Source organism: Anomaloglossus baeobatrachus, chromosome 11 (assembly GCF_048569485.1).
Source record: "Anomaloglossus baeobatrachus isolate aAnoBae1 chromosome 11, aAnoBae1.hap1, whole genome shotgun sequence".
Taxonomy (NCBI): Eukaryota; Metazoa; Chordata; class Amphibia; order Anura; family Aromobatidae; genus Anomaloglossus; species Anomaloglossus baeobatrachus.
Genome location: NC_134363.1, coordinates 54,311,063 through 54,329,776, shown reverse-complemented (window position 1 = coordinate 54,329,776; position 18,714 = coordinate 54,311,063). Strand labels below are relative to the sequence as shown.

The window sequence follows — 18,714 nt, the reverse complement described above, 5'->3', positions numbered from 1 at the left end:
AATCTTTGGTCTCTAAGTTCTGGCCATTTGTCTTTGGTATCTCGACTTTGGCCTCTCATCTCTGGTATCTCGTTCTAGCTTTTTGTCTCTAGTCTCTCATTTCTGGTTCTGGCCACTCGTCTCTGGTATCTTAGTTCTGACCTCTAATGTCTGGTCTTTTGATTCTGACCCCTCTTCTCTGACATCTTATTTCTGGTTCTGGCCCCTCATCTCTGGTATTTTGGTTCTGGCTAGTCATCTCTGGTATCTTGGTTCTGGCTCCTCATCTCTGGTTTCTCAGTTTTTGTCACTCGTCTCTTGTATCGGAGTTCTGGCTTTGGCCACTTGTCTATGGTATCTTGGTTCTGACCTCTCGATTCTGGCCACTCATCTCTGAAACTGTGGTTCTGACCACTTGTCTCTGGTATCACGGATCTGACCACTCATGTGTGGTTTCTCGGTTCTGGCCATTCACCTCTGGCATCTCATTTCTGGTCCTGGACACTTGTCTGTGATATTTCGGTTCGAGCCACAGGTCTCTCATTTCTGGTTCAGGCCAATCTTCTCTGATATCTCAATTCTGCTTCTGGCAACCCATCTCTGGTATCTTGGTTCTGATCACATGTCTTTCTTAATTTGATCACTACTCCTGCTTCACTTCACTGCTCTAACCCGTGCTTTTAATTGGTCTGGCCCATTCCAGTAGTAGTGGCTATAAGCCAAGTCAACTGCCTTCTCACGTCTGCTCTGATGCAGGCCCAGACGTCGACGACTCCCATCTCTTGGGCCTTTTATAATTTCTAGCTATGACACAGTTGTCGCCTGACTTGGTCTCCATTACCATCATCTTTCTGGAACATACGCTTGTCCCTCCAGTTCCTATTCACACAGTTCGCTCTTCCTTATACTCTTTGGCCAGTAGATGGCAATGTTCATTTGCAGAACGCCATTATGCACTAACTTAATCAGCTCTCAGCATGCCACAATTTTTCATTGGGATGAATGTCAAGGAATGGAGTCTCAAAGATTTTAACTAATTGTAAGAAATGTATGTAGTTGGGTTCAAGGCCCCCCCACCATAAAGTAAAAGTTGGCTAAACTTGCTAATTTCAGCTACAACAGCCAAGCAACAGATGTTTATAGGGGCCTTCAACATGTCAGAGGAAATTGTGGGCAATAAATCTAATTCTTAAGTCTGACAATAGATTAGGCTGATCACCTCATAGGGAAAACACAAACACTATGATGACAACACCTTACACATAGTTTACTCTTTGATTTTAGGACCTTTTTCCTTGGAAATTCAATCACTTTCCCAAATCGAACCTGGAGTTCATAATGCGCGTTTCCATAATGTACTCTCTCTCATGAGCATAACATGATTCTCACTATCATCTTTAAAAAGATATGTTCCCATTATTGATTTTAGTGGTATCCAACCGGGTACGATTGAGAAAAGGAACCACAGAATTTAAAGTGTCTCGATGAAGGCAAGAAGCTTAATGGTTCCCCAGAAACAAAGGCAAAGTTCCTGGAGGTTACACGTCAATATTGAGACACAGAACTTGATGGTTACCCAAAAAGAACAATCTCTTGGCTTGTTTGTTACACTACTAGGTGACACACATCTGGACAGCTATGGGAATTCACAAGAACAGTGTCGTGGACCAACAGCCGGTTACAACAGCAACAAACACAACATGGTGGCTTTGGGTGGTTGTCACAGGGTCCTAACATTACCTGAAACCGCAAAGGAGACTGCATCCAACATTGGGAGGCTCTCAGCACAGGCTACAGCCAACTCTGTTTTAGGCCACGTCAAACCTCACCAACACAGGTCACAGCCACCATCCCAATCTCAAGCCTTAGCACCACTCAGTAGTCCTTGCCTTAGCTCCTCGTTCTGACTCCGATCCAGTACCATTTTAGGTAAAAGGCCACAATCTCTTTGCGGTCTCAGGCCATTTTATCTGGCTATAGGTGCTTTCAAGACAAACTGTCATGCGTACCAAGCACATGGAGAAAGGGAAGGGAAACCCTGTGTCTATAGAAAGGGAAGATGGTGGCCCCTTGACTGAACCCACTACTGGTCCCTGGGGTCCCTCACCACCCTAGATACGTTCCACACCTCTGCGCTGAGCCAGATACCTGACCCCAGGTATCCTTAGGGCTGGACATTAAATACGGAAGGAATGGATGGGATGAGCTCTTTGTCAATCCCACTAAACACTAAAGATGACACAAGGAGGACACAAGGAGGACACACGGGGGAAAATGCATAAACTACTCTACAGATGACTCAGGTAGAAGTTCAGCAAAGCTTCAGCAATGATTCCAAAGAGGAGTACAAACCACCTGCTTGCATCCAGGGCTTGATTAAACTGAAGAATATCACCAGCACCAGTCCAAAGGAGGAAGAGGTGTATGAGCAACAAAATAATGCTGGTGATCATAGGGGGGGAATATGAGCTCCTGCTGGGTCCAAAAGAGGGAGAGATGAATCCAGCAAGAAAGCTACCTAAACCAAAGAATACTGACAGCAGGAACAATGGAAAGTCAGGGAGTATATTACACACCGAAACGCTGTGACCTTCTATGGCCCGAAACCACATGAATGTCTACCTACTGGAGCAGTTAATGGTTGCATGTCACTTTGGGGCCTCTCTCATAGTATTTGCCCTGGATCAAATTTTTAGATCAGAACGCGGCTCCGCTTTGACGTTTCCGGAATCGGCCCATTGTTATATGCTTTTTTGCTGATCCACCTTGATATTTCTATGTTCCCCTTTCTTGGCAAGCTCAGCTTTCTTGAGTCTGGAGTCTCCTTGGCTTGGTTGCACCAAGTTGCACTCTTGACTACCACTAGGCACCATAATTCCCCTGAAATATACTCCAAACCCACCTAGAACGTAGCTTTAAGAAGCGGAACTGCTTTACATGAGAACAACCACTAAACAGTGAACGGAACTGTGGAGTTCCTGCTCCACAAACTGTACTTTCCATGGCATGAGGGCCTGATAACTCCAGGTGAGGTGCAATGGATGTACCTGATGGCCCTTGAGGTCTTTTCCAACTCTACCATGCTATGATTAAATTCCATCAATGGAAATCTTTAAGCGGAAACTGGATAAACATATAGCTGGGATGATTTAGGAAAACCTGCACTCGCAGGGGTTGGACCCGATGACCCTTGAGGTCCCTTCCAACTCTACCAATCTATGATTCTATGGATGTTGAATCCTCATGTGACATTGAGGGCCTACCCAAAGATCAATATCTTAGTCTTATAAGTCCTTTTTTGGGGTTGTCTAACAAAATGGTAGTTTCAAAGTTGATAGGACCTTCTAGAGTTGCACAATCCATTACAACACCCAGGACCATTTCGATAACTAATCAATAAAACATTTTGAACCTAGTTGTATGAGAAAAATCTCCAATCCATCCATTGTGATTTACTATATTTTTCATTCTCTTAAAGTACTTATAGAAAATGCAGTGAACCCGTGATCACCCAGTAAAAAGTCATTAAAGGTGCATTTGTGCAAATCTGCTCTACTTAGGAGCAAATTAATTAAACTCTCGAATGTAAAGCTGACACCAGTGACCTCGGATTGGCTTTCCTCCTAAATATGGATGTTGAGAATATGAAGATTCCATGTTTCTAATTAATACGGTTGCCATGCTTCCTTTGTCATTTGGGTGGCACCAAAATTATTGGAAGGTATAAAAGTCTAAACTTCCAATCCACCGGCCAAGCTGTCTCCTAACCATGACTACTGCCAGAGGAGCTTCATTTTCAGGTAGGCACAATTTATAGGTTTATTTTGGCAAAAATGGCACTCGTACTCAACAACTTGCATACCCATCATCATGGATGAAAATAATTTCCACCCTTCTCTCCAAATCACACCTTACCACCTGCGCACTTGACCCCATATTTTCCTAATTTTAAACGAGACCATCAGACCCAAAAAAAACAACATCCTCTACGTCCACCTATCACAATTCAAGCTTGCCTCGAAACTCCTTGAACACCAAGACTTCTTCCAATCTCTCATCCAATACACTTTCCGACCAGTTATATTCTCATTTTTGTCCCCATCACTCTACTAAAGGTGCCCTTTCCGACTTCACAAATGCCCGGCTATCTGCTAAACCCAAGTGTCCTTACTCTGTGCTCCTCCTCCTAGATTTGTCCTCGGTCTTCAACCCTGTTGACCATTACCTCCAAACATAAATTCTCTTACCCCATTGAGTCATACACTTGGTCCTTCCCTAGATCTAACCCTACCTTACTAACCAAAAATTTAGCATTTCTCATTTGGACAGCACCTTCTATTCTTGGCTTCTCTCAAGGCTCTGTATATTGGGAACCTTACTTTTCTTCATCCATGTCTTTGCCAACTCAAGGTCCCATGGCTTATAGTACCACTTCTATGCAGATATCCAAAAAGTTATGGTGGTGCTCTGGTGGTTGACGAATGATATGGGTGATGAACCCACTTCCCTTAGAGAGCGGAGACAGCACCGAAAGTGCACTGGTTTAGGGCTGAGCGGATTAAAGGCAATCCGCACAGCGGGGGGTACCGGTGTGCTTCCTGATGAAGGAAGATGAGTATACACTGAATTATCAAAGCAATGGGGATAGGTGGAAGGGTAGCGAGGGGAGAGGTAAATGAAACAGGTCATGGACTTGAGGATGGATTGGAGGGGGTATAAGGGTGTTGCAGTAGTTGAGGTGGGAGATGATGAGCATGTATTTACATTTTTGTTAAAGGGATGGGGATAAGTTTGGTTTTGTCATGTTTAGGTATAGGAAACAGGTGAAGATTGAATAAAGGAGGATATAGCTGGAAGACACTCTGGTATACCCAAGCTAGAGAGGTACATTTCAGTGCAATAAAAGTGATCCGTACAGTGGCGTGTTGCGCTTCCTGATGAAGGAAGGTGAGTATACTACGATTAGTAAATGACCTTTATTAGAAATCCCAAATTCGCAAATCGTTTTTCTAGACTAGAGCTGAAAACCAGTTTGTGAAAGGAAGACTTCTAAATTAAAGTAATTTACTAATCACCTTCCTTCTTCAGGAAGCGCACCGGCCCCCCAACGCTGTACGGATCACTTCTATGGCACCGAAATGTACCTCCCTGGCTCGGGTATAACCAGAGTGTCTTCCAGCTATATCCTCCTTATTCTCCACGTACTTCCTATAACTAAACATGGCAAAACCAAACTTATGTTCCCTATCCCCTTCAACAAAAATGCAAATGCATGTACCATTCCAATCCATCCTCAACTCCATTGTCCGGTACATCTCTCATCATCTCTCGCCTCAACTACTGCAACACCCTTGTACTATTCCGATCCATCCTCAACTCCATTGCCCGGTTCATCTCTCATCATCTCTCACCTCAACTACTGCAACACCCTTGTACTATTCCGATCCATCCTCAACTCCATTGCCCGGTTCATCTCTCATCATCTCTCGCCTCATCTACTGCAACACCCTTGAAATACTCCATTCCATCTACAACTCCATTGCTCGGTTTCTGTCTCATGATCTCCCGCCTCAACTACTGCAACACCCTTGTACTATTCAATCCTCAACTCCATTGCCTGGTACATCTCTCATCATCTCCCGCCTCAACTACTGCAACACCCTTGTACTACTCCATTCCATCTACAACTCCATTGCTCGGTTTCTCTCTCATCATCCCCCACCTCAACTACTGCAACACCCTTGTACTATTCCATTCTGACTACAACTCCATTGTCCGGTACATCTTTCATCATCTCCCCCTTCAACTATTACAACACCCTTGTACTACTCCATTCTATCCTCAACTCCTTTGCCCATTGGTTCATCTACCTATAACCTTGTTACTCCTCCACCTCTCCCCCTGAGAATTCAGTTTAGGCTATTAACAATGACAAAGGCCATCTGTAACCTGCCGCCTCCATACATCTCTGACCTACATCTCTCCATACATACTCTTCAGACGCACAAGACCTTCTTTCATCTGTTCCTCACATATTAACCTCCGAGTTTTCTCCTGAACATCAGATTATCTTCTACGACTAAAGATTTCAAACGCAACCTAAAACCTCAACTCTTGCCTTCGACATGGAATAGTAATCGCTTTATTTGTTGTCATCCGTTTTTCTTCCATTTGTAAAGGATCCATTGAGCAGCTAATGGATCCTTTTTCTATAGACTCCCATATTAAAAAATACAGATCCTGCAAAAATCAATATTTTCAACAACGGACAAAAATTTTGGGTCTGCACAACTTTTTTTGCCAATGGATCCGTTCTAATGGATGATTACTAGACATATGACCTTAGCCTTAGACTGTCAATCACTGGCTGCAGAATGAGTTAACTGAGAATCCATCAGTGAGCTTATTCATATTGAGTTTGCAACTCCTTTTTCTGAGGTTCTCTCAGATGATCCATAATCACAGAACACAACAAAATTGAATCTGTAGCGAATCAAAGACCTGTAAAAGCAAAACGACGCATCATTTTTAATGAACCCCAACTGTAAAAAATGATTTTAAACCCCAAAAGAAATGCAACCTTTTAATCATTAAATATATTTGTTGTATTTTATACAGGAAAGTTACTTCTTGTGTTTCTGGTATTGAATATGTGTGTGACAAGGGACGTGGTCTTCTCCAGCCCGATCTGCACTCCCGGGAGCTTCCAATGTCAGGTTCTGCTCAGTGATCTATTTGACAGAGCGATCAGACTGTCGCATTATATCCATTCTCTGTCCAGAGATATGTTTGGGCGCATTGTAAGTATTGGATAGTTCTTTAATTACGAGATGTTGTAGATGATACCTTCAGCTCTGGTGGGAGAGAAAAACTGGGGAGGGGGGGGGACATTAGGAACAAGATTGGGGGGGTGGTGACACAGTAGGAACCGGATTGAAGGAGAACATTAGGCACAGTCTTGACTAAAGGTACCGTCACACTTTAGCGACGCTCCAGCGATCCGACCTGGTCAGGATCGCGGGTGCGTCGCTACATGGTCGCTGGTGAGCTGTCAATCAGGCAGATCTCACCAGCGACCAGCCCCCAGCGCCGCGTGGAAGCGATGCTGCGCTTGGTAACTAAGGTAAATATCGGGTAACCAAGCGCTTGGTTACCCGATATTTACCTTGGTTACCAGCGCACACCGCTTAGCGTTGGCTCCCTGCACTCCTAGCCAGGGTACACATCGGGTTAATAAGCAAACCACTTTGCTTATTTACCCAATGTGTACTCTGGCTACGTGTGCAAGGAGCAGGGAGCTAGCACTGGCAGCGTTAGAGCGGCGTACGCTTGTAACCAAGGTAAATATCGGGTAACCAAGCAAAGCACTTTGCTTGGTTACCCGATATTTACCTTGGTTACAGCTTACCGCAGCTTCCAGACGCCGGCTCCTGCTCCCTGCACATTCAGATCGTTGCTCTCTCGCTGTCACACACAGCGATGTGTGCTTATCAGCGGGAGAGCAACAATAAAAAAAACGAATCAGGGCTGTGTGTAACGAGCAGCGATATCACAGCAGGGGCCAGATCGCTGCTCAGTGTCACACGCAGCGAGATCGCTAATGAGGTCACTGCTGCGTCACAAAAAGCGTGACTCAGCAGCGATCTCGCTATGTGAGAAGTACCCCTAAGGACGTTCAAGGACCGGCATCTATCTCAAGAATGAGGCCCCATCGTGCGTGGCTGTCAGTAGCGTTGACCACAAAAGAAACTCTCCTTATTCATTTCTATTGGATCCCCAAAAATTTCTGAGCGTACTCCCTCTGCAATCTTTAAAGGGAATCTGTCAGCAGCATTTTGCCATTTAATCTGACAGCATTATGATGTAAGGGGCAGAGAGCCTGATTCTTGAGATGTGTCACTTATAAGGCTGTGTGCTGTAGTTTCAATAGAATCAGTGTTTTATCAACAGATTATCACTGCTGGGATTAGGTGTCTTGTGTCAGGCAGTGCAGCTAGTCTGGACAAACCCCCACCCTCACCTCTGATTGTCAGCAATCTGCCAATGTACACAGTAAGCTGCGAATCAGGGGTGTGGGTGGGGTTATACACAGCTCAGTATTGTGAGCTATGCTACATCTACAGCAGAGAAAACAGGGATTCTAGCAAAACTACAGCAAAAAGCCCAGTAAGTGACACATCCCTAGAATCATAATCTCAGCCCCTACATTATGCTACGCTCAGATTATACACAGTTCACTATTCTGATCTCTCCTATATGTACAGCAGAAAAAAACAAAAAACAGGGATTCTAGCAAAACTACAGCAAACAACCCAATGAGTGAAACATCCCTGCAATCAAAATCTCAGCCCTTGCATCATGCTACTCTCAGATTGTACACAGCTTAGCCTTCTGAGCTTTTCTACATTTACAGCAGAAAAAGAAGGGAATTTTGTTTACTTACCGTAAATTCCTTTTCTTCTAGCTCTAATTGGGAGACCCAGACAATTGGGTGTATAGGCTATGCCTCCGGAGGCCGCACAAAGTATTACACTCAAAAGTGTTAAGCCCCTCCCCTTCTGCCTATACACCCCCCGTGCTCCCACGGGCTCCTCAGTTTTGGTGCAAAAGCAAGAAGGAGGAAAAAGAATTATAAACTGGTTAAAAGTAACTTCAATCCGAAGGAATATCGGAGAACTGAAACCATTCAACATGAACAACATGTGTACACAAAAAAACAGGGGCGGGCGCTGGGTCTCCCAATTAGAGCTAGAAGAAAAGGAATTTACGGTAAGTAAACAAAATTCCCTTCTTCTTTGTCGCTCTATTGGGAGACCCAGACAATTGGGACGTCCAAAAGCAGTCCCTGGGTGGGTAAATAATACCTCATAATAGAGTCTGAGTGCTCTCACCCAATCTAACAAGTGCCAATCCTTTTCACATTGGTGAACTGGATGAGGATAAAAAGAAGGTAAGGAGATATCCTGATTAAGATGAAAGGAGGATACCACCTTAGGGAGAAAATCTGGAACCGGACGTAGAACCACCTTGTCCTGGTGAAACACCAGGAAAGGGGCTTTGCATGACAGCGCTGCTAGCTCAGACACTCTCCGAAGAGAAGTGACTGCTACTAGGAAAACCACTTTCTGCGAAAGTCGTGAGAGGGAAATATCTCTCATTGGCTCGAATGGTGGTTTCTGAAGAACCATCAGAACCCTGTTTAGATCCCAGGGTTCTAACGGCCGCTTGTAAGGAGGAACGATGTGACGAACCCCCTGCAGGAACGTGCGTACCTGTGGAAGCCTGGCTAGGCGCTTCTGGAAAAACACAGAGAGCGCTGAGACTTGTCCCTTAAGGAAGCCGAGCGACAAACCCTTTTCCAGTCCAGATTGAAGGAAGGACAGAAAAGTGGTCAAGTCAAAAGGCCAGGGAGAAAAACCCTGAGCAGAGCACCACGACAGGAAAATTTTCCACATCCTGTGGTAGATCTTGGCGGACGTTGGTTTCCTAGCCTGTCTCATAGTGGCAATGACGTCTTGAGATAACCCTGAAGACGCTAGGGTCCAGGACTCAATAGCCACACAGTCAGGTTGAGGGCCGCAGAATTCAGATGGAAAAAACGGCCCTCGAGATAGCAAGTCTGTTCGGTCTGGTAGTGCCCACGGTTGGCCGACCGTGAGATGCCACAGATCCGGGTACCACGACCTCCTCGGCCAGTCTGGAGCGACGAGGATGGCGCGGCGGCAGTCGGTCCTGATCTTGCGTAACACTCTGGGCAACAGTGCCAGCGGAGGAAACACATAAGGGAGCTGAAACTGCGACCATCCTGAACTAAGGCGTCTGCCGCCCGAGCTCTGGGATCTTGAGACCGTGCCATGAACATTGGTACCTTGTTGTTGTGCCGGGATGCCATGAGGTCGACGTCCGGCACCCCGTAGCAGCAACGGATCTCCTGAAACACGTCCGTGTGAAGGGACCATTCCCCTGCGTCCATGCCCTGGCAACTGAGATAATCTGCTTCCCAGTTTCCCACGCCTGGGATGTGAACTGCGGATATGGTGGATGCCGTGGCTTCCACCCACATCAAAATCCGCCGGACTTCCTGGAAGGCTTGCCGGCTGCGTGTGCCGCCTTGGTGGTTGATGTATGCCACCGCTGTGGAATTGTCCGACTGAATTCGGATCTGCTTGCCCTCCAGCCACTGCTGGAACGCTTTCTGGGCAAGATACACTGCCCGTATTTCCAGAACGTTGATCTGAAGCGAGGACTCTTGCTGGGTCCACGTACCCTGAGCCCTGTGGTGGGGAAAAAAACGCTCCCCACCCTGACAGACTCGCGTCCGTCGTGACTACTTCCCAGGATGGGGGTAGGAAGGATTTCCCCTTCGATAATGAAGTGGGAAGAAGCCACCACCGAAGGGAAGCTTTGGTCGCCTGAGAGAGGGAGACGGTCCTGTCGAGGGACGTCGACTACCTGTCCCATTTGCGTAGGATGTCCCATTGAAGGGGACGCAGGTGAAACTGCGCGAAAGGGACTGCCTCCATTGCTGCCACCATCTTCCCCAGGAAGTGCATGAGGCGCCTCAAGGGGTGTGACTGGCCTTGAAGGAGAGATTGTACCCCTTTCTGTAGTGCCTACTGCTTGAACAGCGGAAGCTTCACTATCGCTGAGAGGGTATGAAACTCCATGCCAAGATATGTCAGCGATTGGGCCGGTGTCATATTTGACTTTGGAAAATTGATGATCCACCCGACACCCTGGAGAGTCTCCAGGGAAGCGTCGAGGATGCGTTGGCATGCCTCTTGAGAGGGTGCCTTGATCAGCATCCAAGTACGGGATCACCGAGTGACCCTGCGAGTGTAGGAGCGCTACAGTAGCCATAACCTTGGTAAAAACCCGTGGGGCTGTTGCCAGGCCGAACGGCAGTGCCACGAATTGCAGGTGTTCGTTTCCTATGGCGAAGCGCAAGAAGCGCTGGGCTCTGGAGCAATCGGTACGTGGAGATAAGCATCTTTGATATCGATCGATGCAAGGAAATCTCCTTGGGACATTGAGGCGATGACGGAGCGGAGGGATTCCATCCTGAACCGTCTGGTTTTACATGTTTGTTGAGCAGTTTCAGGTCCAGGACCGGGCGGAAAGACCCGTCCTCCTTTGGGACCACAAACAAGATGGAGTAAAAACCGTGGCTCAGTTGCTGAAGAGGAACCGGGATCACCACTCCTTCTGCCTTCAGAGTGCACAGCGCCTGCAGAAGAGCCTCGGCTCGCTAGGGAGGCGGGAATGACCTGAAGAATCGAGTCGGGGGACGAGAGGTGAACTCAATCTTGTAACCGTGAGACAGAATGTCTCTCACCCAGCGGTCTTTTATTTGTGGCAGCCAGGTGTCGCAAAAGCGTGAGAGCCTGCCACCGACCGAGGATGCTACTAGAGGAGGTCGAAGTCATGAGGAAGCCGCTTTGTTAGCGGCGCCTCCGGTGGCCTTTTAAGGACGTGACTTACACCGCCATGCATGAGAGTTCCTTTATTCTTTCTGAGACCTTTTGGACGAGGAGAATTGGGACCTGCCCCGCCCTGAAAGGACCGAAACCTCGACTGCCCTCTCCTCTGTTGGGGTATGTCCTGTTTGGACTGGGGTAAGGATGTATCCTTTCCCTTGGATTGTGTGATGATTTCATCCAGACGCTCGCCAAACAGCCTGTCGCCAGAAATTGGCAAACTGGTTAAGCGCTTTTTTGGAAGCAGAATCTGCCTTCCATTCCCGTAGCCACAAGGCCCTGCGGAGTACCACCGAATTGGCGGCCGCGACCGCCGTACGGCTCGCAGAGTCCAGGACAGCAATAATAGCGTAAGACGCAATTGCCGAGGTCTGGGTGGTAATGGGTGCCACTTGTGGCGCGGCCGTGCATGTGGCTGCTTCAATTTGCGCTTGACCTGCTGAGATAGCTTGTAGCGCCCATAGGGCTGCGAATGCTGGGGCAAAAGAAGCTCCGATAGCTTCATAGATGGATTTCAACCAGAGCTCCATCTGCCTGTCAGTGGCATCCTTGAGCGAGGCCCCCTCTTCCACTGCAAGTATGGATCTAGCCGCCAGTCTGGAGATTGGAGGATCCACTTTGGGACACTGAGTCCAACCTTTAACCACGTCAGGGGGAAAAGGATAACGTGTATCCTTAAGGCGCTTAGAAAACCGCTTATCTGGACAAGCATGGTGAATCTGGACTGCCTCTCTGAAATCAGAGTGGTCCAGAAACATACTCGGTGTAAGAGAAGCTGACTCCTCCGCCGGAGGAGCTGAGGGAGAAATATCCAGCATTTGATCGATGGACGCAATAAGAACGTTCACTATGGCGTCCCCGTCTGGAGTATTAAGATTGAGAGCGCCCTCAGGATCAGAATCCTGATCAGCTGTCTCCGCATCATCAACCAGAGATTCCCCCCGCTGAGACCCTGACAATATGATGTCGAGGGAAATTCTAAGCGAGCCCGCTTAGTCGGTCTGGGGTCTAAGTCAGAACCCTCAGTCTGGGATGTATGAGATACCCCGGGAGGACATTGTTGGTCCAACTGAGGTGGGCCAGGGGACAAAGATTCAACAGAGTCCCTTTGCTGAGATACCGGCCTGGACTGTAAGGCTTCTAGTATCTTAGTCATAGTCTCAGAGAGTTTTGCAAACTCCGTCCCCATCACTAGGACAGTGTCAACAGGTGGCTCCCCCTGGGCCCCTCTTAGCAGAGGCCCTGGCTGAAGAAGTGTCACAGGGGTCGAACATTGCACACAATGAGGGTCAATGGAACCTGCCGGCAGCTGGGTCGTACAAGCGACGCAGGCAGCATAATAAGCCTGTGCTTTGGCACCCCTGCCTTTTGTGGGCGCCATGCTATTGTTTTCCCTGAGTAACACACTAGGGTATATAGCCAGAATGAACTGTGCTCATACAGTGTAAAATATATACTATAAACAAATAATGTATCAATACACTACAGCACCATGGGGCTAGCACCACAGGTGCTGCTTACCATCCGCCTAAAGCAGTTATGAGGCCACCAGAGACCGTGTCTGGGTCTCCCAGGGTTAATCCCTCTCTGCAGCGTCGGAGGAGCTGACAGGAATGGCTGCGGCGTCCTGACGAGAGGAGGGAGCCGTGGCCGAGGTGCTCACACTGTGCACAGTGAGGGGGGTGGAGTATGGAAATCATACTCCAGCCCTCAGTGCTGCTCGTTCCGTGCAGCGTCCCGCCCTTCCCCTGCCTGTCAGGGCTGAGGGCGGGAGAAAGGGAAACTAGGCCGCAAGCAAGCCGGGGACTCGAGTATACGCGTGGCGGCCGTAAAAGCGCGGCCGACGCTGAAGTCCCCGGCGAACTACAAGTCCCAGCCGCGCCACAGTTTCCCATGGCAGTGGCGGTTAGCGCGGTAGCCCCTACATATAAACACACTCAGCGACGCTGAGTGTGTAACGGCACAGTTTAACCCGGTCAGCGCCGCGGTCCCCGGTGCACTAGCACACCCAGCAAAGCTGAGGTGTTGCCGTGCGCGGTCCCCACAGGGATACAGAGTACCTTCACGTAGCAGGGCCATGTCCCTGAACTGTACCCGGCTCCTATCCAGCAGGCTCCACAGGAGTTGTGGATGAAGCACGGTCTCAGTGCCTGGAGACCGATAGGATCCCACTTCACCCAGAGCCCTGAGGGGGATGGGGAAGGAAAGCAGCATGTGGGCTCCAGCCTCTGTACCCGCAATGGATACCTCAACCTTAACAACACCGCCGACAAGAGTGGGGTGAGAAGGGAGCATGCCGGGGGCCCTATCTGGGCCCACTTTTCTTCCAACCGACATAGTCAGCAGCTGCTGCTGACTAATCTGTGGAGCTGTGCTGTGCGTGTCTGACCTCCTTCGCACAAAGCAAAAAAACTGAGGAGCCCGTGGGGTGTATAGGTAGAAGGGGAGGGGCTTAACACTTTTGAGTGTAATACTTTGTGCGGCCTCCGGAGGCATAGCCTATACACCCAATTGTCTGGGTTTCCCAATAGAGCGACAAAGAAAACAGGGATTCTAGTAAAACTAGAGCAAACAGCCCAGTAAGTAACACATCCCTGGAATCAGGATCTCAGCCCCTGCATCATTCTGCTCTCAGATTATACACAGGTCTGCATTCTGAGCTTTGATACATCTACATCAGAGAAAACAGGGATTCTAGCAAAACTAGAGCAAACAGCCCAGGAAGTTACACATCTCTGGAATCAGGATCTCAGTCCCTGCATCATGCTGCTCTCAGATTGTACACAGCTCAGCATTCTAGGCTCTGCTACATCTACAGCAAGGAGAACTAGGATTCTAGCAAAACTACAAACAGCCCAGTAGGTGACATCTGAAATCAGGGTTTCTGCCCCTATATCATGCTGCACTCACATTCCATAGCAAAAAACCTGCTGACAATTCAACTTAGGAGCTTTGATAGAAATAAAAGTGTAGAGCAATGTATACACAGCCACCTCTCCATATTGGAAGGCGCACAACAGGGCCATATTCTTGAGATAGAAGGACTTCCATCTGTCATATGTTTATAGTATATCCTGTCATTATGCCAAAAATGTTGACTACTATAACTTAAAAACATTGTACAAAAACTGTAAAAACTACTTACTGGTTTGTAAGTCCCAAAATGTCATCCAAAAATAAGAAAAAACTAAGAATCTAGAGAAAACCCAAACACATCATGAACAATTTGTTACATAAAAGTCAGCACATCGGCCATAATTCACACGGCGGGAAGATAAAACATCGTTCCGTCAGATATACGGCACCCTGGAGAGCGCCAGCTTTTGTGCTCTACCTCCTCTATTGATACTCGTTCCCCATCACGAATCACAGTAATGTTCCCAAAGGTGTCATAGAAGAACAGAACAGTCTTTTTTATACGTTTCACAAAAAGGTAAAAACTATTTTTCATTTAAATTTATGCTTCCCTTAAGAATTTGCAGAAAATATTACAGATTTATGATTAATGCGCAAAGTTCTGTTATTTGCAGTTTTTTTTCCTAATTAATGTTCTAAATATTCAAAGAGTAACTAAAACTTTATTATTATTTTTTTTAATCATTGATCAGTCTTTAGAAAGTCATGAATCTTTGAAATAAGGTTTTTTTTTTATTTTGCTTCTTTTTCTCCCAAATTCATCTGAAAGAGCTGTTTTAACTGCCTGTTTTAACTGCACTTGGAGTAGCTGTTTTAAACTTCATGTTTATCAAACATCCTTACAACAATGTGAGATTCTCTGCTCCTCTCCCCCATTCTCAAGACACTTTTTACAAATGCTCCCCCTGTCTGAGAATGTTAGAGGGGAGCAAATAAGCGCCCAAAAGGGTAAGGATATATTTTAGACCTGCAGTTCAAAACAGCTAATCAAAGTGCATGAACAGGCAGTTAAAAACAGCCTATTCAATGAAGCAGGCAATAAAAATAGCCTTTTCAATGAAGCAGGCCGTTAAAACAGCCTTTTCAATGAACAAATCAGTAAAAACAGCCTTTTCAATAAACCAGGCAGTCAAAACAGCCTTTTCAATGAACAAGTCAGTAACAACAGCCTTTTCAATAAACCAGGCAGTCAAAACAGCCTTTTCAATGAACAAGTCAGTAAAAAACAGCCTTTTCAATAAACCAGGCAGTAAAAAACAGCTTTTTCAATTAAGCAGGCAGTAAAAGCAGCCTTTACAATGAACAAGGCAGTAAAAATAGCCTTTACAATGAACCAGGCAGTCAAAACAGCCTTTTCAATGAACAAATCAGTAAAAAAACAGCCTTTTCAATGAACAAGTCAGTAAAAAACAGCCTTTTCAATGAACTAGGCTGTTAAAACAGCTTTTTCAATGTGGAGTTTTCAAAAAAAGGAAGCAAAATAAGGTAATCGTGTATGTTACAAAGATTCATAACTTTGCACCAAAGACTGATCAATAATAAAAAAATAAAAATAAAATACTCTAAGTAATTTGTCATTAAAGGATCAGCAATATCCTGAAGGTCGGAAGCTCATCATTAAAGCAATGAACAATTGTCACACTTCAACCTTAAATACTCCAGAGGATAAGGAGCAAACGCTACAACTACAAGTGAGTAATGAGAGGCGATGTCCGGGGCTGGTGCTGGAAGATGCTGCCATTTTTATTTTGGAAGGCAAAAATATAAAGTGTGAACAAGCTTTAAAAGGTGTTGTCCACTACTTTTACACTGATGGCTTATCCATAGGATAGGTCATCAATGTCCGATTGGTTGGGGGTCAGACGCCCGGCACCCCCTCCGATCAGCCGTTCTCAATACCGAAGGCTGGAAATGCTGAGTTCTGGAGTTGCCCCAGTGGCCGCAATTTGGTACTGCAGATCCACTTCCCATTCAAATCAATAGGTGGATGTGCAGTACCCGGCCGCCAACAGAAAACGGGACATCTCCAGGACCGAATATTTACAGGATACAGACCAGCTGATCGGCCTTGGTTCACAGTGTCGGACCCCAGCCAATCAGCCATTGATGACCTTTCCTAATAGGCCAATACTGTTAAAGTAGTGGACAACCCCTTTAAGTGTTAAGGTCTTCACCACCTATAATATTGAAAAAGTAGGCTTCTACAGGGATGACTATTATATGGTGGAAATGCCAGCAGAACTTTGGTCTAGAGAAGATTCACTATAAATATACAAAAAGACTGACCCGCACATCCAACAGGTGTGAACAGGCAGTAGCTGAAATCCCATTATAACTACAAAACATATACAGCTGCACTCTGAAATGCTAAAAATGAATAAGGGAACTCTGGTGTTGCATTACTGCTATAGGAATATATGATAAAAGACATGTTTAGTTTACGTATTGGCCAATGCATGTGAGCCCAGTCACCACGGCAAGGTAATCTTGGTATACCGGGAACCTTACTAGCTGTCCAATGTCATTGCTGCTGTGTAGTGCTTTCTTCAAAAGAAGAGCTACAGATGCCAACTGTCGGGAGACAGTTCACAGGGCGGCCACAGATTACCCAATTGGACCGCACCCGGTCGCACAAATTGATATCCACCATCTCCAGTGTCTCATGTTTCTGTTTTCAACCCAGATAGCGGTATTACAGATTAGGTTCTTGGTACACAGAGATTACCTTGCCGTTGGTCATCGGGCTCACAAACATTGGCCAATACAGAAGCTACATATCTCTTTTTTTTCAAATAAGAGTTCCCTTATTCATGGTTAGCATTTCAGTGTGCAGCTGTATATGTTTTGTAAAGAAAAGAAGAGGTCTTTTGAAAAGGCTTTACTGGACGTGCAGATGGAAATGCCCTTTAAATTTAAAGAGCCGGTGTATCCACAACTTGTTCCTTGACAATGTAGAGTTTTTATCGGCCAGGGGAGTCAATGAAAGCGAAACTGGGGAGCTAAGTATACCGGTAGACACCAATACTCCTCAATTTGGAACTCAAGTCCCCCAAAAGGTTATGAATCGAGGATATCCCACATTCCCTTTAAGACTTATGTGTATATGGTTGATGATTCACTACATGTTCCACAGCATGAAGACTTGCTGAGCCTTATAAATAAACTATTGCGCTCTTGGACCCAGCCCCTGCAGCACTTGTCCATGGGGGCACCAAATAACCTGGTGCAGAAAGTGAGGGAAGCCGAGGAACACACCAGGATTCTTCAGGGAGGAATAGACCGGATCTCCGGCAGAGTAAGCACCGTTATCCACACACGTGTCCTCACAGCAGGAATATTGGCCAAGAAACCCTCCATCTCCCACTGTTTATTTCAGATGCTGACCCATCTAGAAGACGACTACCCTCAGTGGTTGGGACCGGTGGATGTTTCGGCGTCACAGGGCGATTCCTACATGTTCCCCGTCTACCACTTGATTCACTGTTTCCGCAGAGATTCCCACAAGATCGACAGCTACTTGAAGATCCTCCGATGTGGCCTGATCCACGCCAACTGCTAGGGACGGTGCAGCACAGACCACAAAACGACACTTCTCTGCTGCCTTCATGTGTACATTATAGACTGGTATATAATAAAGAATAACAAGAACGGAGACTGGTTCCAACTTATTTTTTGGGGAATTGAAAGCAAAACCCCTCAACTGGGGACTTGAGCATTTTTCCAGCAGATTTCCCAAAAGAATGCTTGAGTCCTGTTGACTTCCATTATACTCGGGTACTTGAGTAGCGTCCATCTGAGCACCCGAGCATGGTAGTGCCCACTCATCACTAGTTACCAGTACTGAGCACCTGAGCATGGTAGTGCCCGCTCATCACTAGTTACCAGTACTGAGCACCCGAGCATGGTAGTGCCCGCTCATCACTAGTTACCAGTACTGAGCACCCAAGCATGGTAGTGCCCGCTCATCACTAGTTACGAGTACTGAGCACCCAAGCATGGTAGTGCCCGCTCATCACTAGTTACGAGTACTGAGCACCTGAGCATGGTAGTGCCCGCTCATCACTAGTTACCAGTACTGAGCACCTGAGCATGGTAGTGCCCGCTCATCACTAGTTACGAGTACAGAGCACCTGAGCATGGTAGTGCCCGCTCATCACTAGTTACGAGTACAGAGCACCTGAGCATGGTAGTGCCCACTCATCACTAGTTACCAGTACTGAGCACCTGAGCATGGTAGTGCCCGCTCATCACTAGTTACGAGTACTGAGCACCCGAGCATGGTAGTGCCCGCTCATCACTAGTTACGAGTACTGACCACCCGAGCATGGTAGTGCCCGCTCAT

At 46.8% G+C, this 18,714-nt stretch overlaps 1 protein-coding gene across 1 annotated transcript; it reads left to right on the top strand.

Moving 5' to 3' along the window:
- The first annotated feature begins 6,629 nt into the window (after positions 1-6,629).
- LOC142256284 (prolactin-like) lies at positions 6,630-17,931 on the top strand. Its single transcript, XM_075327891.1, has 4 exons — positions 6,630-6,779; positions 15,956-16,063; positions 17,506-17,667; positions 17,749-17,931. The coding sequence occupies exons 1-4, from the start codon at positions 6,630-6,632 to the stop codon at positions 17,929-17,931; spliced, it is 603 nt and encodes a 200-aa protein (XP_075184006.1).
- Positions 17,932-18,714: the final 783 nt, after the last annotated feature.

Excerpts from the sequence above, each read along its gene's own strand:
- LOC142256284 (XM_075327891.1), top strand. The coding sequence starts at position 6,630 with ATGTGTGTGACAAGGGACGTGGTCTTCTCCAGCCCGATCTGCACTCCC. Across the intron at positions 6,780-15,955 it reads GAGATATGTTTGGGCGCATT|GATCAGCAATATCCTGAAGG; the intron begins GTAAGTATTGGA and ends TTGTCATTAAAG. Across the intron at positions 17,668-17,748 it reads TAGACCGGATCTCCGGCAGA|ATGCTGACCCATCTAGAAGA; the intron begins GTAAGCACCGTT and ends TGTTTATTTCAG.